The sequence below is a fragment of the Betta splendens genome, chromosome 21 (genome assembly GCF_900634795.4).
Source record: "Betta splendens chromosome 21, fBetSpl5.4, whole genome shotgun sequence".
Taxonomy (NCBI): domain Eukaryota; kingdom Metazoa; phylum Chordata; class Actinopteri; order Anabantiformes; family Osphronemidae; genus Betta; species Betta splendens.
The window spans coordinates 12,590,197-12,613,255 of record NC_040899.1 but is presented as its reverse complement, the minus strand read 5'-3'; the positions used below and the strand labels follow the sequence as shown (position 1 = coordinate 12,613,255).

At 45.7% G+C, this 23,059-nt stretch overlaps 1 protein-coding gene across 9 annotated transcripts in view; it reads left to right on the top strand.

Annotated features, from left to right (window-relative positions):
• The window catches only part of lrp1bb (low density lipoprotein receptor-related protein 1Bb), a 176,085-nt gene that overhangs the window by 147,230 nt on the left and 5,796 nt on the right, over nt 1-23,059 (top strand). For 6 of the 9 annotated variants that reach the window (XM_029136893.2, XM_029136897.1, XM_029136894.3 and 3 more), the window contains 27 exons: nt 85-284; nt 452-640; nt 727-875; nt 1,141-1,234; nt 1,472-1,588; nt 1,724-1,843; nt 2,706-2,825; nt 4,589-4,705; nt 5,752-5,858; nt 7,220-7,352; nt 8,098-8,204; nt 8,308-8,440; nt 8,765-8,887; nt 9,071-9,193; nt 10,219-10,362; nt 10,651-10,785; nt 11,366-11,485; nt 11,578-11,819; nt 11,915-12,138; nt 12,641-12,747; nt 14,040-14,156; nt 14,341-14,514; nt 15,671-15,796; nt 15,980-16,144; nt 19,690-19,851; nt 20,470-20,644; nt 21,099-21,203. In XM_029136893.2, the coding sequence (XP_028992726.1) occupies nt 85-284; nt 452-640; nt 727-875; nt 1,141-1,234; nt 1,472-1,588; nt 1,724-1,843; nt 2,706-2,825; nt 4,589-4,705; nt 5,752-5,858; nt 7,220-7,352; nt 8,098-8,204; nt 8,308-8,440; nt 8,765-8,887; nt 9,071-9,193; nt 10,219-10,362; nt 10,651-10,785; nt 11,366-11,485; nt 11,578-11,819; nt 11,915-12,138; nt 12,641-12,747; nt 14,040-14,156; nt 14,341-14,514; nt 15,671-15,796; nt 15,980-16,144; nt 19,690-19,851; nt 20,470-20,644; nt 21,099-21,203 (3,828 nt within the window). The remainder of the gene's footprint in view (nt 1-84; nt 285-451; nt 641-726; nt 876-1,140; nt 1,235-1,471; nt 1,589-1,723; nt 1,844-2,705; nt 2,826-4,588; nt 4,706-5,751; nt 5,859-7,219; nt 7,353-8,097; nt 8,205-8,307; nt 8,441-8,764; nt 8,888-9,070; nt 9,194-10,218; nt 10,363-10,650; nt 10,786-11,365; nt 11,486-11,577; nt 11,820-11,914; nt 12,139-12,640; nt 12,748-14,039; nt 14,157-14,340; nt 14,515-15,670; nt 15,797-15,979; nt 16,145-19,689; nt 19,852-20,469; nt 20,645-21,098; nt 21,204-23,059) is intronic. The other 3 variants (XM_029136895.2, XM_029136892.1, XM_029136891.1) reach the window with 2 other exon arrangements.

Here is a 23,059-nt window from a genome sequence, read left to right as displayed (position 1 = left end):
GCACTCAGATGCAGCACTCGGGTCTGCCCGCTGTAGCGCATACAGTAAATGGATCTGTTGGACCTGTGCTGTGCTCCTGACCAGGTACGTGTTCTGGGTAGACTGCTGCGATCACCCGTACATCGGCCGCATCGGCATGGACGGACGAGGGCAAGCGGTTATCATTGACTCCGAGATCTACACCCCGACGGCCCTCACTATCGATTACACTAACAAGAGGCTGTACTGGGCTGACGACAACCACATCCTGTTTGCCAACATGGACGGCACCCAAAGGCGCAAAGGTGAGACCAAGGTGCCATCTCTCTTGAAGATTGACATTTTGGGGATCTAAACTTGATACAGTACCAGATGTTGGATGAATATTTGCTTCTCAATTAGCAGCAGCCTGGTTGCTAAGTTCAATAAATGAGTGTATTGACGTCCGCCCCGGCCTCTTGCCCACCTCCAGTGCCCTATGACCACATCCAGGGGGTGATGGCGCTGACGCTGTTCGAAGACTTCGTCTATTGGACGGATGGGAAGTCGAAGTCGCTGCGACGCGCCCACAAGACGACGGGGGCGCACGGCATCGAGCTCCTCAACTCCTGGCAGGCCATCAAGTCCATCAAGGTGTACCACTCCCTGCGTCAGCCCGAGGGTAAGGAGACGTCGATCGGGCGCCGCAGGGCGGTGGTCACGCGTCTTCATTATAGCGCGCCGCTGTTCTTCTCTCCCTCTGTGCAGTAAACAAGCACCAGTGTCAGATCGCGAACGGCGGATGCAGCCACCTGTGCCTCCTCTCCCCTGGTGGGGAGCACAAATGCGCCTGCCCCACTAATTTTTACTTGGCGGCTGACAATAAGACGTGCCTCTCCAACTGCACCTCCAGTCAGGTCGGCAGCACTTCTCTACCTTCATATTCGTGTGTTTAGTCTGACGGCGCGTTCGCTCTTCCAGTCTGATCAGTATTTCCCCCCCTCAGGGCAAATAGCTCTTGTATATTTTCTTCTCCTGACAGGTGCTGTAGGTCTTATGAAATTGCTGTATATTGATTTTGATTTGGGCTTTGAAGAATGTTGACTCATAAATTGCCAGACAAATATTTATTAGGACTTTAAATTACTTTTTTTTTTCCCTACTGCTTCTCGTTTCTCATAGTTTCGCTGTGGGACAGATGAGTGCATACCGTTCTGGTGGAAGTGCGACACGGTGGACGACTGTGGCGATGGATCAGATGAACCTGCAGACTGCCGTAAGCCCCATGTTATGATAAACTAGTGACAGGAGATACTAGCTACTAAAATTAATACTAGCACTGGTGAGTCAACATTGATTTGGGGTAGAAGTGACTTTTGCTGCCTTTTTATTAATGTGCTTTTATTGTTGTTTTTTCAGTCTCTGGCTCTTTCACAAACTGTATCAATTCTTCTGTCCTCTTATTAAATGCAGCACGTACCGCGGATTATACTTTTAATTTCCTCCTTAACAGCGGAATTTAAATGTCAGCCCGGCCGTTTCCAGTGCGGCACTGGCCTTTGTGCACTTCCCCCCTTTATCTGCGACGGCGAGAACGACTGCGGCGACAACTCGGACGAAGCCAACTGCGGTGAGAATGCGAATGGGTGTAATAGTCTCATGCGCTGTTGCTGATAACGGCGTCCTGTGGTTAATTGTGAGCGGTTGCGTCGGCGTGTTTGCCTCTTCCTGACCCCACTGCTCTGCCTCTTTTGCTCCCTTTCAGAGACGTACATCTGCCTGTCAGGCCAGTTCAAGTGCACCAGGAGGCAGAAGTGCATCCCTCTCAACCTTCGCTGCAACGGTCAGGACGACTGTGGAGACGGGGAGGACGAGACAGACTGCCGTAAGGCTCTGCGTTATTACTTTCAGGCTCATTGTCTCAGAAGGGGCTTTACTGGGGTTTTAAAGTGGGAGGCTTATGAATATCTCACTGTACCAACAGAAGCCAAAGGAAACTGGCAGTTTTAGGGTTTAAGACGAATATTGTTTGATTAAACGATCCAAGATAAGTCACCCTAATTGTCTTTTATGACTTCATTAATTTACGACTTTGACAGAATATGTGACACCGTGAACATCACATGCAGGGAGTCTTAAATTAAGCTGTTCTGTTCCCCATGTAAAAAGGAAAAGATTCCCAACTCATCAGAACAGCACAAATCACATTAAAGCCCATCAGACCTCTGCATTTGTCTTGCGTGCGATTGCAAGAGGGGTGCGAATATGGGAAGGAGAGTAAAACTATCAGGATGAGAAGAGAAGACCTTTAAATAAGTGATTTCATTAAAGTGAGGCTAATTGCGTTGCTCGTTCTTCGACTGCTAGCGCGATCTGATTCTGAAATGAACAACATTAATCCATCCGTCCATCCGACCGTAATCCTAACGCTGTCCTTGTGTCTGTGTGTGGGGGGGGTGAGAAAGGGGCCAATTAACTTACCAAGAACCTGATGAAACACTGGGAAATGTTTGTACCTCTAGTTTTTTTTTTTTTTACTGCCGTTTGACCTCGTAGTATAAAGCATTTACCAGGTTACCAGTTCATCACATGGTTAAAATAAACATCGGTGGAATTAAAATAGTATGAACAAACCTCCAGCACTTTGAAGATATTACTCTGCATTGATATTAGAATCTTTTGTTTGCTTTTGTACTGTATGTATTGCTGTTCCTCCTCCCACTCACCTCCCGTATTGTCGCCTGCAGCTGAAAGCACCTGCTCCCCAGATCAGTTCCAGTGCAAGGCCTCAATGCACTGCATCTCCAAGCTCTGGGTGTGTGACGAGGACCCCGACTGTGCCGACGGGTCAGACGAGGCTAATTGCGGTGAGTTTCATTTAACCGTAAATCACGCCGCTGCACATATTCTTTTCAGTTCAGGTGCAACGCGCAGTTTCATCTGAATTAATTTCACTCTGGGCTCAGTCTTTATACTGCTTATCTCCTGTCTGATGGTGTTGAAAGAGAAATCCATGAAGGACAGCTGTCCCCGTCGTCGGTACGAGCGCAGGGCGATGATGTCAGTTTGCCTGAATTTCCACCATCTGTCCGCCTTTAAACGTTAACTTCACACAAACACTTAATCAAATTAGGTTCCCGTCAGTGCGTAACTTATAGGTCGAAGCAGTCATTACACAAACGGGTAAACAACCTTGAGAACTTTTTTAGGAAAACAGAACTTTTTTATCACTATCTACCAGGATTGTATTTGTTGAAAGATGCTCAAACAGCTTAGGTGACAGTTTCTGCCCCACACTCGTTAGTTCCTTAACGCCTTTCCTGCATTTCTTGGAGACTGGACTCTGGACTCAAACTGCTGGGCATGTCTGAGAGTGGATATACTCATGACTACTGAGCCGGCCTCCAACAGCCTGGATTAAATGTCAGTGGAATAAGTAAAAAAGTGCTGGCTCAGCCCTCATTAGCACCACTGTGGTGCCCTTGAGCAAGGCCCTTAACCCTGAGGGCACCAGTGGAGCTGCTTAGTGGTCTTAGTGAATGTATCCACAAATGGACTGTGTGCTGAACATGAGAACCACACTATCTGTTATTATCAACCTGTGTGACTTACTGTATTGGGTTGGATGTTTTCTGGAGGCCAACTCAACATTTTTCACGCCTCACAATTAGAATAGACGTCTTTGCAGTTTTTGATTTGTTGCGTGTGAAGATTCTGCTGTTGCGTTAATGTCAATGAAGTTAAAAAGAGCCTGATGTAAGACAGAGAAATGTTTATCTTTCTTCAGTAGGTTTTGTTTGCTGGTGTCTGAATTATCGTTAATCATCATCTAAATCATTGTAGGTGTTTTATTTTCCCTTCAAATGTCCTCTTTGTGGACGTTTAACTCGTCCGTACGTCGATGAGCTTCGCCTCAGCTCGCGCTACGAGCGACTGAGCTCGTTTCTAATTAAGCGCGGCCTTGTGTCCTCTGCCACTGCACCAGCTTTCCCTTCTGATTTCCTCCTCCTGCTGTCATGTTGGAAAGAGATCCAGGCAGATTGTCCCACCTTAGTCTTTTGATGCTTCTCTGCTGTAAAGGAGAGCAGAGTTGTCGCACTTTGTTTGCCTAAAAATGACTAGAAGCTTTCAGTGAGACAATGGCGTCACGCTTTTATTTTCAGATATTTTGAAAAAATCTCATTCTGGCAATTTAGAGATTTCAGTTCTAATAAAAGATAATTCAGATTTTTCATATGGTATGGATGTATGTCTTGCCCATAATAATGCATTCTACAATATACCATTATGTACCTGCCTACATACTCGTAGTATTACCCAATGGCAAAATCCAAATTTTATGCGCCGTTCTGAAATTTCCTTGTATGTTTTCTTGAAAAAGTTCACTTCTGCCAACTTCCTGTCACAGCTTCTGCCGAGGCCTGATCGGTAGCACAGTCAGGTATTTCATCTTACGCCGCGTTAGCCTCTCGAGTGCGCGCCGTGTTTTGAACTCGGTGTCAGACCTGCTCGGGGAAACCCTGAGGAAATGATGATTACACGTGGAAAATATGATAGCGCGCACAATATTAATATTCATGCTCTTTGAAGCCATTTTCATCTCTGTGTTTGTTTGCTCCTGATGAAAAAGATGAAAAGACCTGCGGACCTCATGAATTCCGCTGCGAGAATAACAACTGCATCCCCGACCACTGGAGGTGTGACAGCCAGAACGACTGCGGAGACAACTCCGATGAGGAGAACTGCAGTGAGTAAACCTGGATCCCCTCGCTCGGTTCGTTTGTACACGCCGTCGACGTTCTACACGCACATGGGCAGAGAGAAGAGCTGGACACCTGACGGCTCCTCCCATCAGCACAAACAACATCTCAGACACGCGTCTACACACACACACACACACACACACACACACACACACACACACACACACACACACACACACACACTTTCCACTATCGATTCAGCCAGGCCCTGCTCTTTTTCAACCGTGCACTTATTAGCTGTGCAGTTTCTTTGAGAATCCTGTGAGTCTCAGATCCGAGCTCTCGATTTCATTGCTCTTGTGTTATCTAACGAGCTCAAGCTCCCTTTTGTTTACGTTTTTGTCATCTCTTTAGGAAATGAAAATGGTAGAACCCACCTTATAGGTTTCGAGCACCGAGACTCCTGCAGCTGTGTTGTTTACCTACCTGGACCCTCACTGCAGTTTGTGTGTTTTTGCTGTGTGTGCATCTTGCGTGTAAATTATTAGACGCGTCGCCATTAACGCCACTTAAAATGCAAAATACAAACCAGTCAGGCGTCGCGTGGAAATGAAATAAGCAGGTGGGCCACGCGGACAGGGGCGAGGCTGTAAATCAGATTCTGCTGCAAAGCCTGTTGGAAGTTTTGTCAGGAGCGTGCTGGTAGCAACAGTTAACAGCCTATGATAACAAGAGCGGAGCAGCAGACAGCGGAGCCGAGGCAGCTGTTTAGCTAATATGGTCCTGAGGGACGGGCCTGTACTAAATGACACATACTAGATTGTTGGCTTCAGAGACCGCGGTGCCCCGTCTATTGTGATAGCTGTAATGAATGCATTTACATCCCAGTCAGCTTTGCCAGGTTTTCCCCACTTCTAATACAAAATTACTTTAATTAACTCAAGCTGTGGTTTTGCCAGAGCATTAGCGTGCGATTCTAAACACAATGCTTTTGGCCGGTCGATGCGTCGAGGGGGGATCCCTGTGTTTTGTGTGCACACTTCTGGAAGGAGTTTTTATTCATGCATTTTATTTCTATGTGTCGCCTCAGAGCCAGTAACCTGCAACCACAAGGACTTTGCCTGCGCTAACGGCGACTGCATCTCGTCCCGATTCCGCTGCGATGGGGACTACGACTGCGTGGACAACTCAGATGAGGCCAGTATTTAGATATTTTTGAACCACTTTGTTATTATTATTTACTGAGGCACTGATCTGTTAGCAACACGCTTAATTATAAGTAAATTGATAGAAAATACCTCCAAGAAAAGAACCTCTTCAAATTCATTTCATTGAGCATTTGCATCTGGCATTTTGCCTTTTGTCAGTGTAGAAATGATGCCAGACACTCACTGACGTACTGAATCACGATGAGGTCAGGGCTGCATGATATTAAATATGACAATAACTTTAAAAGCATACACCGGCCAAATTCTAGCATCCACACATGCACGGGTGGTGTATTTCAGCCTGTAACTGATCTCTGGGCTTTGTCTGAGCTTGCAGCAGAGCACAGATTAACGGCCCAAATTGGGTGAGGGAAATGAAATTGAAAGCACAAATAACCACTTGCAATGAAAATAATCCCAGTCTGAGCAGAATCCATTGTGTTGGGTCCAAATCTCCCCGTCACAGTCGCCGAACAATGCTGGACGACAAATCTCACCCTAATGAGTCATTGCACCTTCAAAAATGTCAGCGCATGAAATATTGTACTTCATTCTGTTTGTTATTGGGGAAACCCTAATCCCAAAAACAAGTGTTTGCCTGCTTTGTTTGTAGACGTGCTTGAAAATCTTAAAGTGTTCTAAAGCCTCAAATTGCTGTTGATACGTGCCAGTCGTGTTTTGCTCTACTGTATGTGAGGAAACAAAGGGGAATGTGCCTTTGTTTGGCGCCGCACGGTGTGAAGAGCTTCATACTGTACAAATAATGCCCCATCGGTGGTAATGATGCAGCGCGCTGCATAATTCAAGGACAAACCTTGTTATTACAGTTCATTATTCTGGCTAATTCTCTTGCTCTTTTCAACATTTCTAAAGCAGTTTTCATATAAAGAGTCATCTGTCTCCATGCAAAGCGGTGCACCCCTAATTAACCCTTTATTATGTCTCCCCCCTGGAGCCTGCCTCCTGGGTCGCTGCTGTCAAATCGTTTTAGGAGGAAAAGTTGCCTTTCACTCAGTGTTTTATTCCACAGTATTTATGACATTTGTTATTCGCAGAATACTTTGGTTGTTGTTTTGCAGCGATTGCTAAATTGTTTCCATACATTATTAAAGGCCCCCTATCACTACACACACCACGTTTGCGGGTGCACATGCTTCTTTTAAACTGTTGGAACTTCGGATTGCTAAGCGTATTTGAGTTTTTATTATTGAGTTATTATGTATTAAAGAATAAAGGTTTCAGTAGTAAGTCATTTCTTGAGGGCGTCCACCGAAGTATGCACCATTACGTTTTCATTATGACACAGGACAGAGTGATGTGTTTACGTTTGTGTCTCTTGTTCTTTTGTAGAAAGACTGTGAAGCACACTGTGCCGACGACCAGTTCCGATGTCACAACAACCTCTGCATCTCCCTGAAATGGCTGTGTGACGGCCAGGAAGACTGCAAGATGGGGGAAGACGAGAAGAACTGCCAGGGAACAGGTGTAAAAGTATTTCCTCAAGTGCAGATTTGTGCCTCTAAGCGCCAGATGGGGACAGTGTGTTTCTAGAAAATATATAGGTAACTTTCTACAGTGTCTATGTCTGTAGCTGTGGAGTTTGCAGTTTGCTAGTGTTCTTACTATTACGTATGCTTTATGTAACCTCCTGCCAATGGCTAGTAGGGGTAATTGGTGTTCACATCCACATGCACTGCAAAGCTTCCGTAAACTGAGTGAGCTACAATTGGTGCAGCCAATCAAATCATCTCGGGGACAAATACTTCACATTGCAGGAAAAATACGTACCATTAGAATGCAACTGATTATCACTAATAATCCCAATCACATATATAATATACTGTATCCATGGACCTCCATGTTAATTGCTGAAGGAAGTGGTTTGAGGTATTCTTTATTACAATACGTGGTCAATTTACTCAGGAGTGAAATCGGCCTCAGCTCTGATTTGCACTGTTGCATTCCCTCCGTTCATTACGGGCCGAGTACGGTGAAGCACTTTGTCCAGCAGCAGGAAGTTCACAGTAGGAGCCTCACAACCCCAACGCACGACATCACTGTGTATTTGGAAGCGACACATTCAAAGACTTGTAAAAAGTTGTCAGCGTTACAGGACCTCGAGGTGCAGTTTTACCACCTGTTCACAAAGAAGAGGTCTCGCCCCAGTGAATTTCTGGTGCAGGGACGAGCGGGATTGTTACTGACTCACATGCTCTGCCCTTCCCCAGTAGTTCCCCCTTGTTCCGTCAACGAGTACGTGTGTGCCAGCGGAGGCTGCGTGTCCGCCAGCCTGCGGTGTGATGGACACGACAACTGTCTGGACGGCTCAGATGAGGTCGGTCCGGCTGGAGAGGATCCAGAGAAGCAGGGAATAAAACCGCTTTGTCTGCCGGCTGGCGGAGCGGGCGTTAATGACGCGTGTGCGTCTTTGCTGACAGGTCGGCTGCGTGAAGGAGTGCAGAGAGGACGAGTTCCTGTGTCTGAATCGGGCTCACTGCATCCCCCGGCGATGGCGCTGCGATGACGTCTTGGACTGCATGGACCACAGCGACGAGGAGAACTGCAGCCAGGGTAGGTCTGAATGCAGCTCACAGATGAAATATGGGTGAAGTCAAATAAAGCTTTTATTGTGAAAGGAACAAACGGAGTGGCATATCACTAATAAGCTGAGAATGAGTTGCGCAAAGGTAGAGATTTTAAAGATGACAGGAATGAAAGATTTAAAACGAGATAAAAGATTTGCGAGGCTAAATGACCCGAGGCCTCCTGGATCATTATGCAAAACGCTCCGCCATTAGAATCGCGTCAAACTCGGGGTCCTGGCTCGTATATCCTGCAAACCTCGGACGCGTTCGTCTGGGTGACTCACGGCCGCGTGTCTGCGTGCGACTGCAGGTGCTTTCTTCTGCCGCACCGACGAGTTCATCTGCAACAACACCCTGTGCAAGCTCCACACGTGGGTGTGCGACGGCAAGGACGACTGCGGCGACAACTCGGACGAGGACGCGGACATGTGCGGTGGGTGCCGTTAGCGTCTCACACGTTGTCCCTTAAAAATAGCTGATGAATGTGCTATAAAGTCAGGAGAAACTGCATTGTTTTGCTTGAATCCAAGATTTCATTTGTTTGTTTTTGAAGCCAAAATCTATATATTTTTATATATATATATATTTTTTTACCTCGGTGCGTTTCCATCCACAGCGAAGCTCCCCTGTCCTCCCACCAGACCCTTCCGCTGCAGGAACGATCACGTCTGCCTGCACTCGGACCAGGTCTGCAATAAAGTGGACGACTGCGGCGACAACTCGGACGAGGAGGAGTGTGGTGAGTGCCGCGTCGGAGCGCATTCGTAAAAGGAATCAGCGCGAAGCAGACTTGCGTGTTGGAACACAATTAAAGTAATGGCTACAGTAGTTTATTAAACAGGGTGGATAAGTCCTGTTCAATTATTTGATAACCGTGTTTTCATCGCGCGTGAGACCTTGACCTATAAAGATGTTTGGTAATTTTTTTTGAAAATGCAGCCATCTTATCGGTGCTACGCAGTAATTGAGGCAGAATACGGCAGCACAGCACGGCTGGTGGTCGAGCTTCTAGATGCAAACAGCAAATAACTGCAACAGAGTCGCATGAAATGAAATGTGACTTGACACCTTATCTAAAAATTACAAAATAAAATTCCCTAAAGTCCAGAAGCTGTTGGGCCTGATGCATTTGTTCTCTTTAGTGGTTGCAGGGAATATCAGATTAAATGTGTGTTTTTCACCAATGAGTGAAAATTTGTGTAACTGTTCCTATAGAGTTTTACAGCGTTTGATGATTTGCTTTAATGTCTTTCTGCCGTGAATGATCACACGAAGCGGACAAGAAGTAAAGAAAGAACAAAAGAACCCTCTTCCCTCATTGTTTTCATGCTTCACTCTTTCAATCTCGCCATCCTCCATTAATCTTTATCTTATTCCATTAATACATGCATCCATCTCTTTCGTCCCCCACTCCATTACTCTTCCACATTCAGTGCATCTTTCCTCAGTCCATTCCTTTAGTCTCACTTTAACGCCACCGTCGCCTCTTTCCGACTCTTCGCCACAATCGTTTATTTTCCTCCTCATCTATAGCATGTTGTGTCTTTTATGCTGGACGGTTGATATCAAACCTGCGATTTTCTTTTGTGCGGCTGTTCGATCGGTTTTAATGGGCTCTGCCTCGACCTGGCGCACTAGATAGCGAGCGACTAAATGGCAGCCCTCGAACAACCTCCGAATAAATCCCTGCCAGGTCTTTATTGTACAGCAGCAAAGATGAAATGTTCAGACTCCGGGCGAGATAACGGGTGATTTGTATTGAAGCAGAGGCGGCTGCTGGGAGGCCCCGGCCGTGCGGGAAGACGGAGTTCACCTGCAGCAGCCGGCGCTGCGTCCCGATCCAGCTGCAGTGCGACCTGTTCAACGACTGCGGCGACGGCGGCCTGGACGAGCAGGACTGCAAGGCCTGTAAGTGCAGCTCGACTTGAGCCAAACAGATCAAAGGCGCGAGCGGAGGAGATGAAACGCACCCAACGTCACTACAATGTTATCAAGCAGCCCGACGAGCCCCTCGTTCTAGATTCGAGGTTTTGTTATTTATGGTAATATATGTATGGCCATGTTCGAGGTGTGTTGGGCGCTATATGAAAGATGAAGATGATGCCCTCTTAGTTTTTTGCACATCAAAAGAAAATCACAGCGGGGTCTAAGGAGCCAGAAGCCGGTGTGTAATCAAAGTCCTGTCTTTATTTGTAGTTTCCAGTGGAGACGTATGTGGAAAGAAAACAAATCCGTGTGGAGAGGACGCAATTTGCAACCAGACGTATGCTAATGCTATATGTCAGTGCAAACCTGGCTTCAAGCGGAATCTGAAGACCAGCCTGTGCGAAGGTAAAGTGGGACCAGCTCTGCTTTTCTTCCCTTATTAGGAGGATAACGAAAGAGTAACGAGGGCAGAGAGCGCGTTGAAGTCAGAGGCAAAGCAGCAGCCTAGAAAAAACAATCTGTATCAAAATGGAATCTGAATCAATATGTTTGCTCTCCAAGTATCACCGGGCTCATTTTGCTCCGTTTCATTTTTCGTCTTTCTTGTTATTTACGCTTTTAATGAATGAGTAAAACCTCCTGAAACCATAGCCTTGGTGGCTAAGTCAACTCTTTGCCCTAGTTCTTGTTCCTCTGCTAATAGCTTTTTGTCACACAGTTACTTTTTTATGTGCAAAGCATCATTTGCTGCCTGTTAATAATTTCTTCTGTACAAATGGGTCAAGGGCACCACACTCTGTATTTTTCTACCTCTGCATATACTAATGTACTGTAATTCTGTGGCCAAAGATAATTCTGGTCTCTGCCTGACTGTTCTCTTCTCAGTGTATTTGTCATTTCTTATGGCTATATACCTTCAGAGTCTCTTCAGTCAAATAAACTTCAACTTAGTGAGTTCATGCATGAATCGTTGGATCTTTTTCAGAGATTAATGAATGTCTGCAGTTCGACGCTTGTCCCCATTACTGCACAAACACCAAAGGATCTTTCAAGTGCACGTGTGACCGAAATTATAAGGAGGTCAACGGTAATTGCGTAGCGAAAGGTACGACTCTAGCGCTCCGTCTGTCTGCCTGCTGCTTTATGCCTCAGCGTCTCATTCTCCCGCTGTTTCTCCTTTTTCCATCGCTGACCCAGGTCCGGAGGAGCGAGTGCTTTATTTGGCCAACGACACCGAAATCCGAAGCTTCGCGTATCCGTTCAACCAGAGCCACGGACACAAGCTGCTGACTCACATCGAAGACAACGCCCGCATCATCGGCATGGACGTCCTGTTCCACCAGCAGAAGTTCATCTGGGCCACCCAGTTCAACCCTGGCGGCATTTTTTACAAGGACTCCTTGGAGAGAAGCCAAAGTAAAACCAACTTCAAAAACATTGTAAGTACATGAAAAACTGTCGCTTCGACTCAGACGCACATTAATGCTGCAGGTTTGTGTTTGAGGAGGGACTTTGATGCTGTTACGGGTTGCAGTGCTCAGACTTCCGGCGCCCCAGAGATATCTCCGCCGACTGGATCACGGGCAACATTTATTGGACGGATCACTCTCGGATGCACTGGTTCAGCTACTACACAGCCCACTGGACTAAATTACGATATTCCATAAACGTGGGCCAACTCAAGGGGCCCAACTGCACTCGCCTGATCACCGACATAGCGGGAGAGCCGTATGCCATTGCCGTCAACCCGGGCAGAGGGTGAGTGCACGGGTGCGGGATAAGTGGACACAGTAGAAGGACATGAAGGATATTCATGGCTGTCTGTTCACCTTTTGCAGGAAAAATAACTAAGACTTGCAGAGAGGCCCAGTGGCCTGCTATATGCATTCACTTACTGTACAGCAGCCACTGCAGAGCAGCATTAGGAATGGAGGCACATTATAAATTACACAGCTGCAGCTTAATCATTGATATTACCTACAGTATTACATCACTTACTGTAGTTCAGAGCTGCTCCATCCGAGGGTCCACTCTAAAAAAAAAAATCAAAGCTATTACATCTCATGTGGCTGTGATGCATTAGTCTCACAGTGAATCCTGAGGATTTATACAGTGAGTGTTCTCATCAGTAACACGATTAATTGACCGCTGTATAGATGCATACAGTGTCTCTATGTTAATCCTTCATCAGTGTTTCAGTGCAAGAAAACAATGCCGCAGAGGTACAGTGTAACCACAGTACAGTCCTTGTCTGTTGCAGGATGATGTACTGGAGTGTGATAGGTGATCACTCCCACATAGAGGAATCAGCCATGGATGGGTCGTTACGCAGAGTGCTCTTGGAAAAGAATCTGAGGAGGCCCACAGGTTGGTATTTCTCTTTATCATTCCTTTGTACCTTCCATCTCTCGTACTCTGATGTATTCTTATCAAGAAGGTAATAGGTTCAGGTTCCTGTTCCTTTATTTGTACCCAGAGGTAAATGCAGGTACATGACACGCCAGAAGACAAATATACACACACACACACACACACACACACACACAAAGACACAATAGATATTTAGAGATAAAAACACAGTATAGTTAGAGAGCACGATAAGAGACAATAAATAAATATTCACATTCGGTGATTCTTTTTTTGTGATATGTCTAGACTTGATGCATGATTCGCATAAAACATTTCTTAGTACATCCAAACAAGCTTCCACAAAACCTTTCACTGGATTCCTTCTGGTCGTCAGAGCCCCAGAGGTTCATTTAAATAAAATATGGAGCTGCTGCACCTCCAGTTTTGGGACTCAAAAAATTCTTTCTCTCAAAATCTGACCACCTGTAATTTGGAGCCGTTTAAAAGCCCACAAGCACTTTTTTAAGGCCAGTTCAGTGCTGATTGCACAAATAATTACTAAGCTGAATGCTCTCTTTGAAAATGGAAGCGTGATGAATGAAATATATATAGTATATGAAAAAACACTGCAGTGTGCCCCGTGCTGCACAATGACTCATGATTAAACATTTAGCGCAACCATGTGATATGGGGAAAAGTATGTACAGTACTGTATGTGTTTAAACCATAAGACTTCAACAGACACAGCTGTTCAAGAGCAGAGAAGAGGAGGTAATGAGGCAAATCTGATGCGCCGCTAAACAAATGACAGGAAGTGATGTCATCAGCTTCTCTGACATAATAATGAAGCTAGTGATTAGGATGGTGACACCACCCACGAGAACGCGCGTCATCCGCTCTAAAAAGCACACAATGGGAGCGCATGAGTGAGGAAGAGTCTGCAGCCGCACACGCTGTGCTGGTGCTGAGCTAGTCTTAAAGAGCCGCTTTGGCCTCCTTTTAATTTAAAAGCTCCACGCTCCGTCTTAGTCACACAAAGAGGAATCAGTCATCAATAAAAAAAAAAAAAACACGCAACCCACTGAAATCCCATAGCCAGGTGCTCAATTATCCAGTCAGACAGATACAGTTAGTGAGTCACCCGCTGGAAACTGGAAACCCAGAGATGATGTATCTGCTATTGTGTTGTTGACTTTAAAGATATGCAACATACCAAATGTCCTAACTGCACGAGTGCCCACGCCGGACTCCACCTTGATCCCTGTGAAATCTGTCAGGTAACCGGATGTCTTCCCTTCGTCTTCCCACAGGGCTGACCATCGATTACTTCAACCAGCGCTTATACTGGGCTGATCCCGAGCTCTCACACATAGGGAGCATGCGATTAGACGGCTCGGACCCTCTGGTGACGATCAGCGACAGACACGGTAAATCCTCCCATAAACAAAGCTCTTCATTAGCTTTAAGGCACATGCTGAACTTTGCTGAACTCTGATTTGCTCGGCCTTTTTTTTTTTTTTTATCAAATAATTACACCATCAGTAAACCCGCACACCTGCAGTGGGACCCACGCCGATCTTATCTCCTCTCTCTTCTCTGTGGAATGTACAGGAATCTCCCAACCGTACCGCATTGATATTTTTGAAGACTACATTTACGGGACTGGATTAAAGCACGAGGTGTTCAAGATTCACAAGCACGGCAAGCAGCCGGCGGAGTATTTCCATTTAGGGGTGGAGAAGCCCACCAACGTTCTCATCTCCCACCGATACAAGCAGCAAGACGGTGAGTCCTTTCCTCGGCCCCCCGCCGTGACCCGTCGCGATCAAAGACGCGCAGGCGAGCTCCACTGGCCTCGAATCGCCTTTAGTGTGAAAATGGAAGCGACGAGGAAGCGGTAGAACGATCGCTTCTGCAGAATCATCACATCCTCCGTCGTAAAATACTTTCAGGTGTGGGACGTAAAAAAAAAAAAATAAAGCCCTTTGTTTCCTTCGACGCCGTGGATCAATACAATCATGTCTCCCCTTCCATTTTCCTCATGCAGTACACCACCTTCAGTTATTCGGCGCATCCCCAGTGTTAATGGTTGTGGAGCATCCGACAGCTCCGTCTCGATCAGTTTTTCACTTTAGTGCAGCTGTTCCGCACCCTGGAGACTCATTAGGCGAGCCGTGTTGAGCGTGTACTCTGTGGGCAGAAGCTGCACACAGCTTGTACCACGCATCATATCAAGTTTTGATATCTACAGCAAACACCTAATGGTTATTTTAATTCTTCCTGGGGACTAATCTTCATCTGTTGCTGTATGTTGAGGACTGATTTACTTCCTGTAAGCACCAGCACTATAAACTTTAATGACTCGGCTGATTAACATGCAGTTGCTGATTTCCTTTAACAATTGCTTTTTAAAATAGCAAATATTTAGTTTAATTGACCTGCAGTGAATGTTTTCTCCACATTATTCTGTTACACATGTCGCTTTAGATTCAGAGACATTATTACGAACCTTCTCCGTTTATACGTGATAATTGTAAGTATAGCACTTAATCCAGCCCATGTTTGTGAACTGAACGATTTTAATGAACCCAGAGAATGTTTTTCCTGAGATTTGCCTTATGTCTACCAACGGCGGGCAGCCTCGAGAACAGCTCTTCAAAAGTGCTGCTAATCAAATCCACAATGAAAAAAAAAAAATTCTTAACCCACTCCACAATCGTTGATTATTCAATCCGCCAATGAGTCATGTGTGAAGTTTTTCATATGCTCCAGCCTTGTGTCTCTCCGGGCTTCAAGAAAATAACACCCTTCAAAGCCGAAATTAAAACACTCGAAGCAAATTGCTTTACTCTGAGGAAGAACAAGTGCACTTTTCATGGACAAATACTTCTTTTTCGTCGCGGGCCGAGCTAAGCGATTATCTCCTTGCTTGTTTTTTCAGCATCCAACCCGTGCCTGAGGATGTCATGTGATTTCATGTGTCTGCTCAACCCAGCGGGTGCCAGATGTACCTGTCCGGAGGGAAAGGTACTCCTTAATGGCACCTGTAACGATGTCAACATCTCAGGTAGGCCTGCATTTCATACTAGTGCCACAAAATGATATTATACATGGAATATATGTGATGCATTATGTTCATATTCATCCATTTGGCTGCTGTAATGTGATATTTCTGGCGTTGCGCTGCTCGATGCGATTACTCGCTGCTCACCGCAATTCACTAAGTGATCTGAGCTGTGCTCCTGAAAAGGTGAGCTGTGTCGTCCCCCGTGCGAGAACGGAGGCCGCTGCTTAGCCAATGAGAAGGGCGACTGGAGGTGCTACTGCTGGCCGGACTTTTCGGGGGAGCGCTGTGAGGTCAACCACTGCACCGACTACTGCCTCAACGGCGGCACCTGCGTGGGCTCGCCTCTGGGTAGGTGTGCGCGGAGAGGTGTTGTTTGTTTGTGTTGTCTGTGCAGGTAAGGTCATTGTGACGTCCTTCCTGCTGTTGAATGGTCTATATTCAGATGAGTGCAGACGGAACCCGTGACTGTCACAAAGAGACGCTCTCAATTCAGAGTCACCCGCCCATTCCCTCCTCTGCGCTGACCCAGTGCATTCAGCCACATTTGTCTTCCTTTAAAGCGCCGCGTCTTCCTCGCGTCAGCCCAAATTTGCCACGTTCCGTCTGCCAGTTGAGCGGTTTTGTCATTGATGCTCCTTTCTCACACGCCTCTCATATCAGTGTCCTTTCAGCTGAAGCGTGATGCTTCCGGGACCAACTTTTTGTTTTTAAAGTAAAGGAAATCTACAGAATCTATGGGTTATCCGTTAGAATCTAGGTTTACTGTGAACAACATGTATAGGCTGAATTAAAAGTTCATTTTGATTCTTTTACTTAAAGCGTGTAATAGAATGTTTATTTACCCTCTAGCCTTTGGGAAACGTATGCGCCAAACGGGAAGTAAACCCGACGTTTGTCGTCGAAATTTGCATTTTCATCTCGTTTTAAGTCCTGTTTCAGACCCTTAAACAGCTCTGTGCGACATTAAACGACGTCAGGATGCTCATTGCGGCTCATTAAAGGAAATTGAGTCTGTCTGTCAAGATAAGAATCCTTTTTCCGTGCTGCGGAGGTCCCTGACGTTGGGTTTGAGGGAATGAACAAGAGAAGACAGCGCTCGACTAACTCTAATGACAGTCGGTTTTATTGTGTGCTTTATCCGCCAGTTCAAACTGTTCTGTCCAATAATGATTTATACCTCTAGTTATGTTGGACAGATGTGAGGGAAATCAACGTTCTGTGATACGAGCTGTAGTGTCTTTCAGACTAAGAATATTCGTGAAAGGCCAAAGATGAGCGAGAAAAGATTAGAGACAAATGAGCTTCTTTAGGTTGAAAAGGGACCCAAGGAAACTTCACAATCAATTAGAGGCTGGAATGTCTCCAGTTATGTCTATAAAAACACAAGGTGTCATTGAATTCCTGCTCTTGCGCTTTTGCTGGCATTTTAATTGAATTCTTGGCAGCGAAATTCGAACATTTAAACCACCGACAGTCGCAACTCTTCTCGTTTCCAGATGGTTTTACGACACAACAAAACATCCCTTTACTTTGTTCAATTATTCTAACAAAATAAACTTGATTCAGGAGCGAAAGCGCTCCTGATGACATTTTGCCAGCGGCTGCAGTTTAGGCCTTTAACTGTCTGCTCATCCGTCTTGATGACTGTAATTCAGAACAGTGTTTTATGTTCGGGCCTCGTTGCACAACTTGGTACAGCAGATGAAAATGTCTCCTCAAGTTTACCAAACCCTAAAGGTTCCTGTTAACTTGGCGAGCGAGTAACATGACAGGGCGCTTTAGCAGGCAGCCGTTCTCTCAGTGATGCTCGCTCTCAGCACAATCTGTGTCTTTTGTTATTTTAACTTCGATTGTCCTCCGCTGGGAGATTTTGATCTGCCTCCAGGCCGTCTTCCTAGAGGGCAACGCTGTCACCCCACTGAAGGAGCTCTAGCAGCAGAACAAGTCAAAGCCTCTGCACAGATGTATTATACAGTATTTGTAGGATGGAAAAAATGAGCATCACTCACATATAGTATTTTTACTTTCTAACTATGTTGATCCTCAGTGGGAAACTAATGACGCAGCGATGGGGGAGTAGATTTATTGTCTTGCACAAGGACACGTTATTAATCTGTGTAATATTTTGATACAAACTCAAAGAGCAACGCCCATGCGTTTACTTTTATACTGTACTGTACAGTTACATACAGTGCGGGTGTGAAAGTACCAAACTTTATTGCATGACCGCACAGTACATGAGCAGACCTGTATCCATGGCAACGTGGTCGTCTGCTAGAAAAGTAGCCCCGCGGATTCGGATGCTGTTCCTCATCCGCCTTAAAATCAGGTCCCGATGCTCCAACATGTCTATTAGGAGGCAGCCGGGATGTCACCGTGGGGGGTGTCCTGTAAGAGCCCGGCTTTGATTGAAGTAGTTCCACCTGCTGATGCTTTGCTCCTACTGTATGAACAACAAATCAAACGCGAGTGTGCGGCCGTGCAGTGGGGGCACAGCACCGGTTGTACTGTCTGTAGGAAATAATAAGTGGGGAAACACTGCTGTTTGCTTAGGAACCGAACGTGAAGGGTGTTTTGTTCTGTGTGTCTCACAGCTGAGAGTAAAATGGTGCATGAGATGGAAATGAAGAGTGGTTGTGTCTTTAATTAGTCACTCATTCTATTTTATTTCCCTTGTGGTGAACATTGAGCCGAGCCTTGATTTGCATACTGCTCTAACCTACAGCTCTGAACTCTGCGGACCCTTGGTGCTGTTGCTATCAGTATTTTACATGAGCCGTGTATCAGATTACGGCGAAACCCTTCACATGCTTTACTTCACATTTTACTTTCAGTTTATTGTTTACTTTTTATGCTCTGCCTTTGTTCCAATCCAGTTATTTCATCAGCCTCGTCTCCAGTTGCAGCAGGCAGCTGTTTAGAGAGGAAAAAAAAAAACTCTTATTAACCCCCTGGTACAACTTCAGTCCAGCGCACAACACTGACAAAATAAGTGACTAACTGGGGCACATTGTGGAGCGTTTAGTGGCTAATGAGAAAGAACTAAGGTCCTCAGCTGAGGACCAAACTTGGATGTTGCTTACAAATTGCTAAAGCGGGAAGTCTGGGCTAACTGGTCAAGCCTTGACTGGGAAACCAGTCAAACTGTCCAACAACAGGTGCCTTTTTGGTTCCTATTCACTTGTGGTTGAGATGTAAACTAGATAAACAGCCTCTTGAGTTGAAACTAGTGGGCACCTGGAGTGACCGGGTGCCTGTTAAAGATGTCAGTGACTTGTCTGTTGAAGTCCGACCACACTGGGGGATTTAAATAGTTTTTGTCTGCCTGGAAAAGATTTTGCATCTCTTCAGATCCACCTGGAGGAGTGAGGTAATGGTTACCTCGCTTCTCTCCAACAGGTGCCAGTCTTTGGTCACCTTGACCCGCATGTTAATTTGTGTCTAAAAATGCCTGCAGGCAGCGAAGCGCTTTGCTTTTCCTCTCTCCAATGCAGAGTGGAAGCCTTATTCCCTGTCATATGATTGACAGACTGTCCCCCACTTTTTTAATTTAAACTACAGTATGCTATTTAGCTTTCAAATAATAATTTATAATTTCATTCATAGAGTTCCCAAATAAAAAGCTGGGATGTGTAGCTTTTAGCGAGTCTTACTGGAGCTGAAAGTGCATTTGTTGTGGACTATTTTCAGCCTAAGTGCCACAGAGTAGTTACAGCAGCAAGACAATGCCCTGGAAGTGGAATAGACTCAAAATGATATCAGCATGTCGCCAGAGGAATCAGATGCATTTTCCATATGAGCTCCGTGACACACGGGGCTGAGCTGTAGATCCGGGCTCAGCCACCCAGACCGTATTTATTTCTATTAACGCTGCTTCTTCTTCTTCTTTCCAGGAAAGCCCACGTGCCGGTGTCCCGTCGGCTTCTCGGGCCCTTTCTGCGAGAGGCGGATCTGCGATAACTACTGTTTGAACGGGGGCACGTGCGACATCACCCAGGGGAACCAGCCGGTGTGCCGCTGCATGGCGGAGTACACGGGCGACCGCTGTCTCTACCGTGAGTCCCGCCCTCGTTAGCTGGTGGCAGCCAATGGCGCGGCCGCTCGTTATCCTGCCTGTGGCCTTTCATGTGATGGACGTTGGCCCTTTAAGTGTAGCCATAAGAGAAAATCACAAAGGGTTATCGATCGGGCGCCTGTTATGCCGCGTGAAATCTATAGAGCCGAGCATTTCAAAGTTCACAAACACACCGTGGAACAAAAACAACTGCAGTAAGTATTTTGTTTACCCAAACCCAATTTTTACCTCTATTTGCAGATAAACAGAATCAAAACGCTGCCATCAGAAACACGTGTGGCTGCTTCTGTGCTCGACTGATAATGTATTTTCTTCTCGTTTTTTTTTTTTGTTTTTTTTTCTCTCCCCTTTATGCTTCGACGTAATTGGTTGCAGGGAAACAATTTCAACCGCACATCATTAGTATTTTCTTGCTGTCGCCTTCCCAGGGGGTGATAATGTTTTCATCTGTGGCTAAGATGTCATTTGATGTGTATAATTAAGTGTCATTAAAGCCCTGTACAGTTCCCATAAAACCAGCCTAAACCATGTTCCCTCGCCCTCATTACGCTCCCTCTCTCTCTCTCTCTCCCTCTCGGTCTCTCTGAATGTGGTACAGACATTTGTCACCACTACTGTGTGAACTCCAAGGCCTGCACGTTATCCAGCACCGGCTACGTGGAGTGCGTGTGTCCCGCCAGGTTCGAGGGGAACAAGTGCGAGGTGGACAAGTGTCTGCGGTGCCACGGAGCTCCCTGCCTCATTAACGAGGAGACGGGCGACGTGGTTTGCAAGTGAGTGCCTGGTACCCGCTCCTGCTGCTCGCCTCTTTGATGCTTTATGCTCGTATTATTTGTGGAAAGCGATATATATATATATATATATATATATATATATATATATATATATATATATATATATATATATATATATATATATATATATATATATATATATATATATATATATATATATATATATATATATATATATATATATATATATATATAATATTCTCCAGCAAGGATCTGGATGATGCTGCGCATTAGTTGATTTGATCCAGTTTATCGGACTCTGCGTTTTGCAGCAATTAACTCTTTGGTAATGTCAGTGGCTTAGAACTGATGTGAGCTGCTAGCGTATGAATTATGCATCTGTTTGACAAAATCTCCACTGAAGGATTTTTGCTTGGTGTAAAAGTGTAGCTTTCTGCTTGTCACCGGCATCCATTATTTCCTCACCCTCCAGTTGCACAAATGGCAGAATCGCGCCGAGCTGTCAGCTGTGTGACGGATATTGCTACAATGGAGGCACCTGTCACCTGGACCCGGACACCAGCCTGCCTTTTTGTCAGTAAGTCACTGCTTAATGGCTAAAGAAAAATGGGTAGAGGAGGGGGGGAGGGTGAATGTTCTCTGCCATTATTCTCACCCGGGCGTAAGGTTTTCAATTCAAATGCTGACTCCGCGCCCCGGAAAGCGTTTGTTCAAGAAGCAGAAGCAAAAAAAAAAATCATCATGGGATATCACTTCCCCTCATGGAGAACAGTGCGAGGTGGATGTCCTCTGGAAAGAACGTCTCTTAAGCTGTGGGAAGGTTTGATGTCACTGTGAGGAGCCGGTGCCACAGCGGGGGGTCCGGGCGCCAGAAGTCAGCGGTATCTTCCCCCCTGCGACACCTTAAGGTTCTAAAGCGGTTAAAACGCTTCCGACCCCCTTCATACGCGCCTCTGCGCTACCCGCACGTTCTCAACTCCTCCCTCCCGCAGTTGGGAGTGGATGTCGGAACTTCGTGACTCGCCTCAGCGGTGGCTTTAACAAAGTTTGCTCCCTCAGAATAGCAGGTGAGGTACAGTATATCGTGCCTGTCGGTGCCATGGAAGCAACTGCGCACACTTGTAGCAGATAAAAGCTTGACTGGCAGACGTACGGAAATCATTGTGGGCGGCTAGTCAAAGAGGCTGCACATGGATTAATGCCACCTCACTTATAATCACATGCATTGCTCTGTAAAATCTCTCCAAGCAGGAAATTGGAAATCCATTTCAAAAGCCAACTGTGTTTTTTTTTTTTTTTTTTTTTTTAACTGCCCATTGTCCACTGTAGTTAAATTGAAATCGGTCGTCCTGACTCACAGATTCCGAGGGATAGAATCAATTTCTATGCAAATGATTTCATCTTATGAGGATGGGTTAACAGATCTCGATAATGCGGTTTATTATTTTGGGCAGAAGAACAGAGATGATGTGAGATGATGGATATGTCTGTGGCTAGAAATCATAATGTTTGACCTTAATATTTTGTGTGGGAATGTAGATTTCATCAAAGACCCTCACGGGACGCGGCGGCGCTTTAATTGTAATGATAAGTTTTGCATTGAACATATCAAACGTGGACAGCGCTGCAGTAAAAACAGCAATAATAAACATCCAAGCTCTTTTAAATGGGTTTTTTCTTTTAGGTACAAAGCGTCTCAGATGTCCAACAGCTTGGTTTTTGTCTCGCTGGCTTCGCGGCGTGCCGTTGCTCTTGTGCGACTATGTTGGCTGCTGAGATCAATACACTGACATCAATTAGCAGTGAAGCACAACAGTATTTCATCTGAAGTGTAACTCACCTCTGATGTTGTAACTGAGACGCTGCCTTTGGACTTTTTAGGCGCTAAAACACAGAATGTCTCTTTTCCTCAGGTGAGGCGATTTTCCTGTCGCCAAGTTTCTCTTGTTTTTAAGTAATGTTTTTCCAGTGTCACTGGAATGGAGCCTAAAGGATGAGTCCGCGCTACTTCCCAGTGACCTTCCATTCAGTAGATGTTGCTTTCCTCTCTAAATAAACATATAATGTGTGTTTTCTTGTCCTGAGGCCAAGGTTTCGCTCACTTCCTTACATTATGGATTATCGCACTGCAAAACTCACTGTATAACAATCTCCCACGTCTTTCTGTCTGGTGCTGCGCTTTGAAATACTGCCCATCATTCCTGCTCCGACATCACAGCGTTGAATTGATTCAACAAGTCTGCGGAACGTTCAATAACGGCTGTCAGTTTCTTAAACAATTAGGTCATGACATCTAATCCATGCCGGCCTTCGTTGCACAGGCTCCTGTAACTCGGCGCAATCTGTCAATTAGCGTCGCTTTCCTCGGGTTTTTGTGATTTCAGAAGATGAAGAAGAAGACAACAGGAGCTCATGAGTCCCGGATGCAGCTTT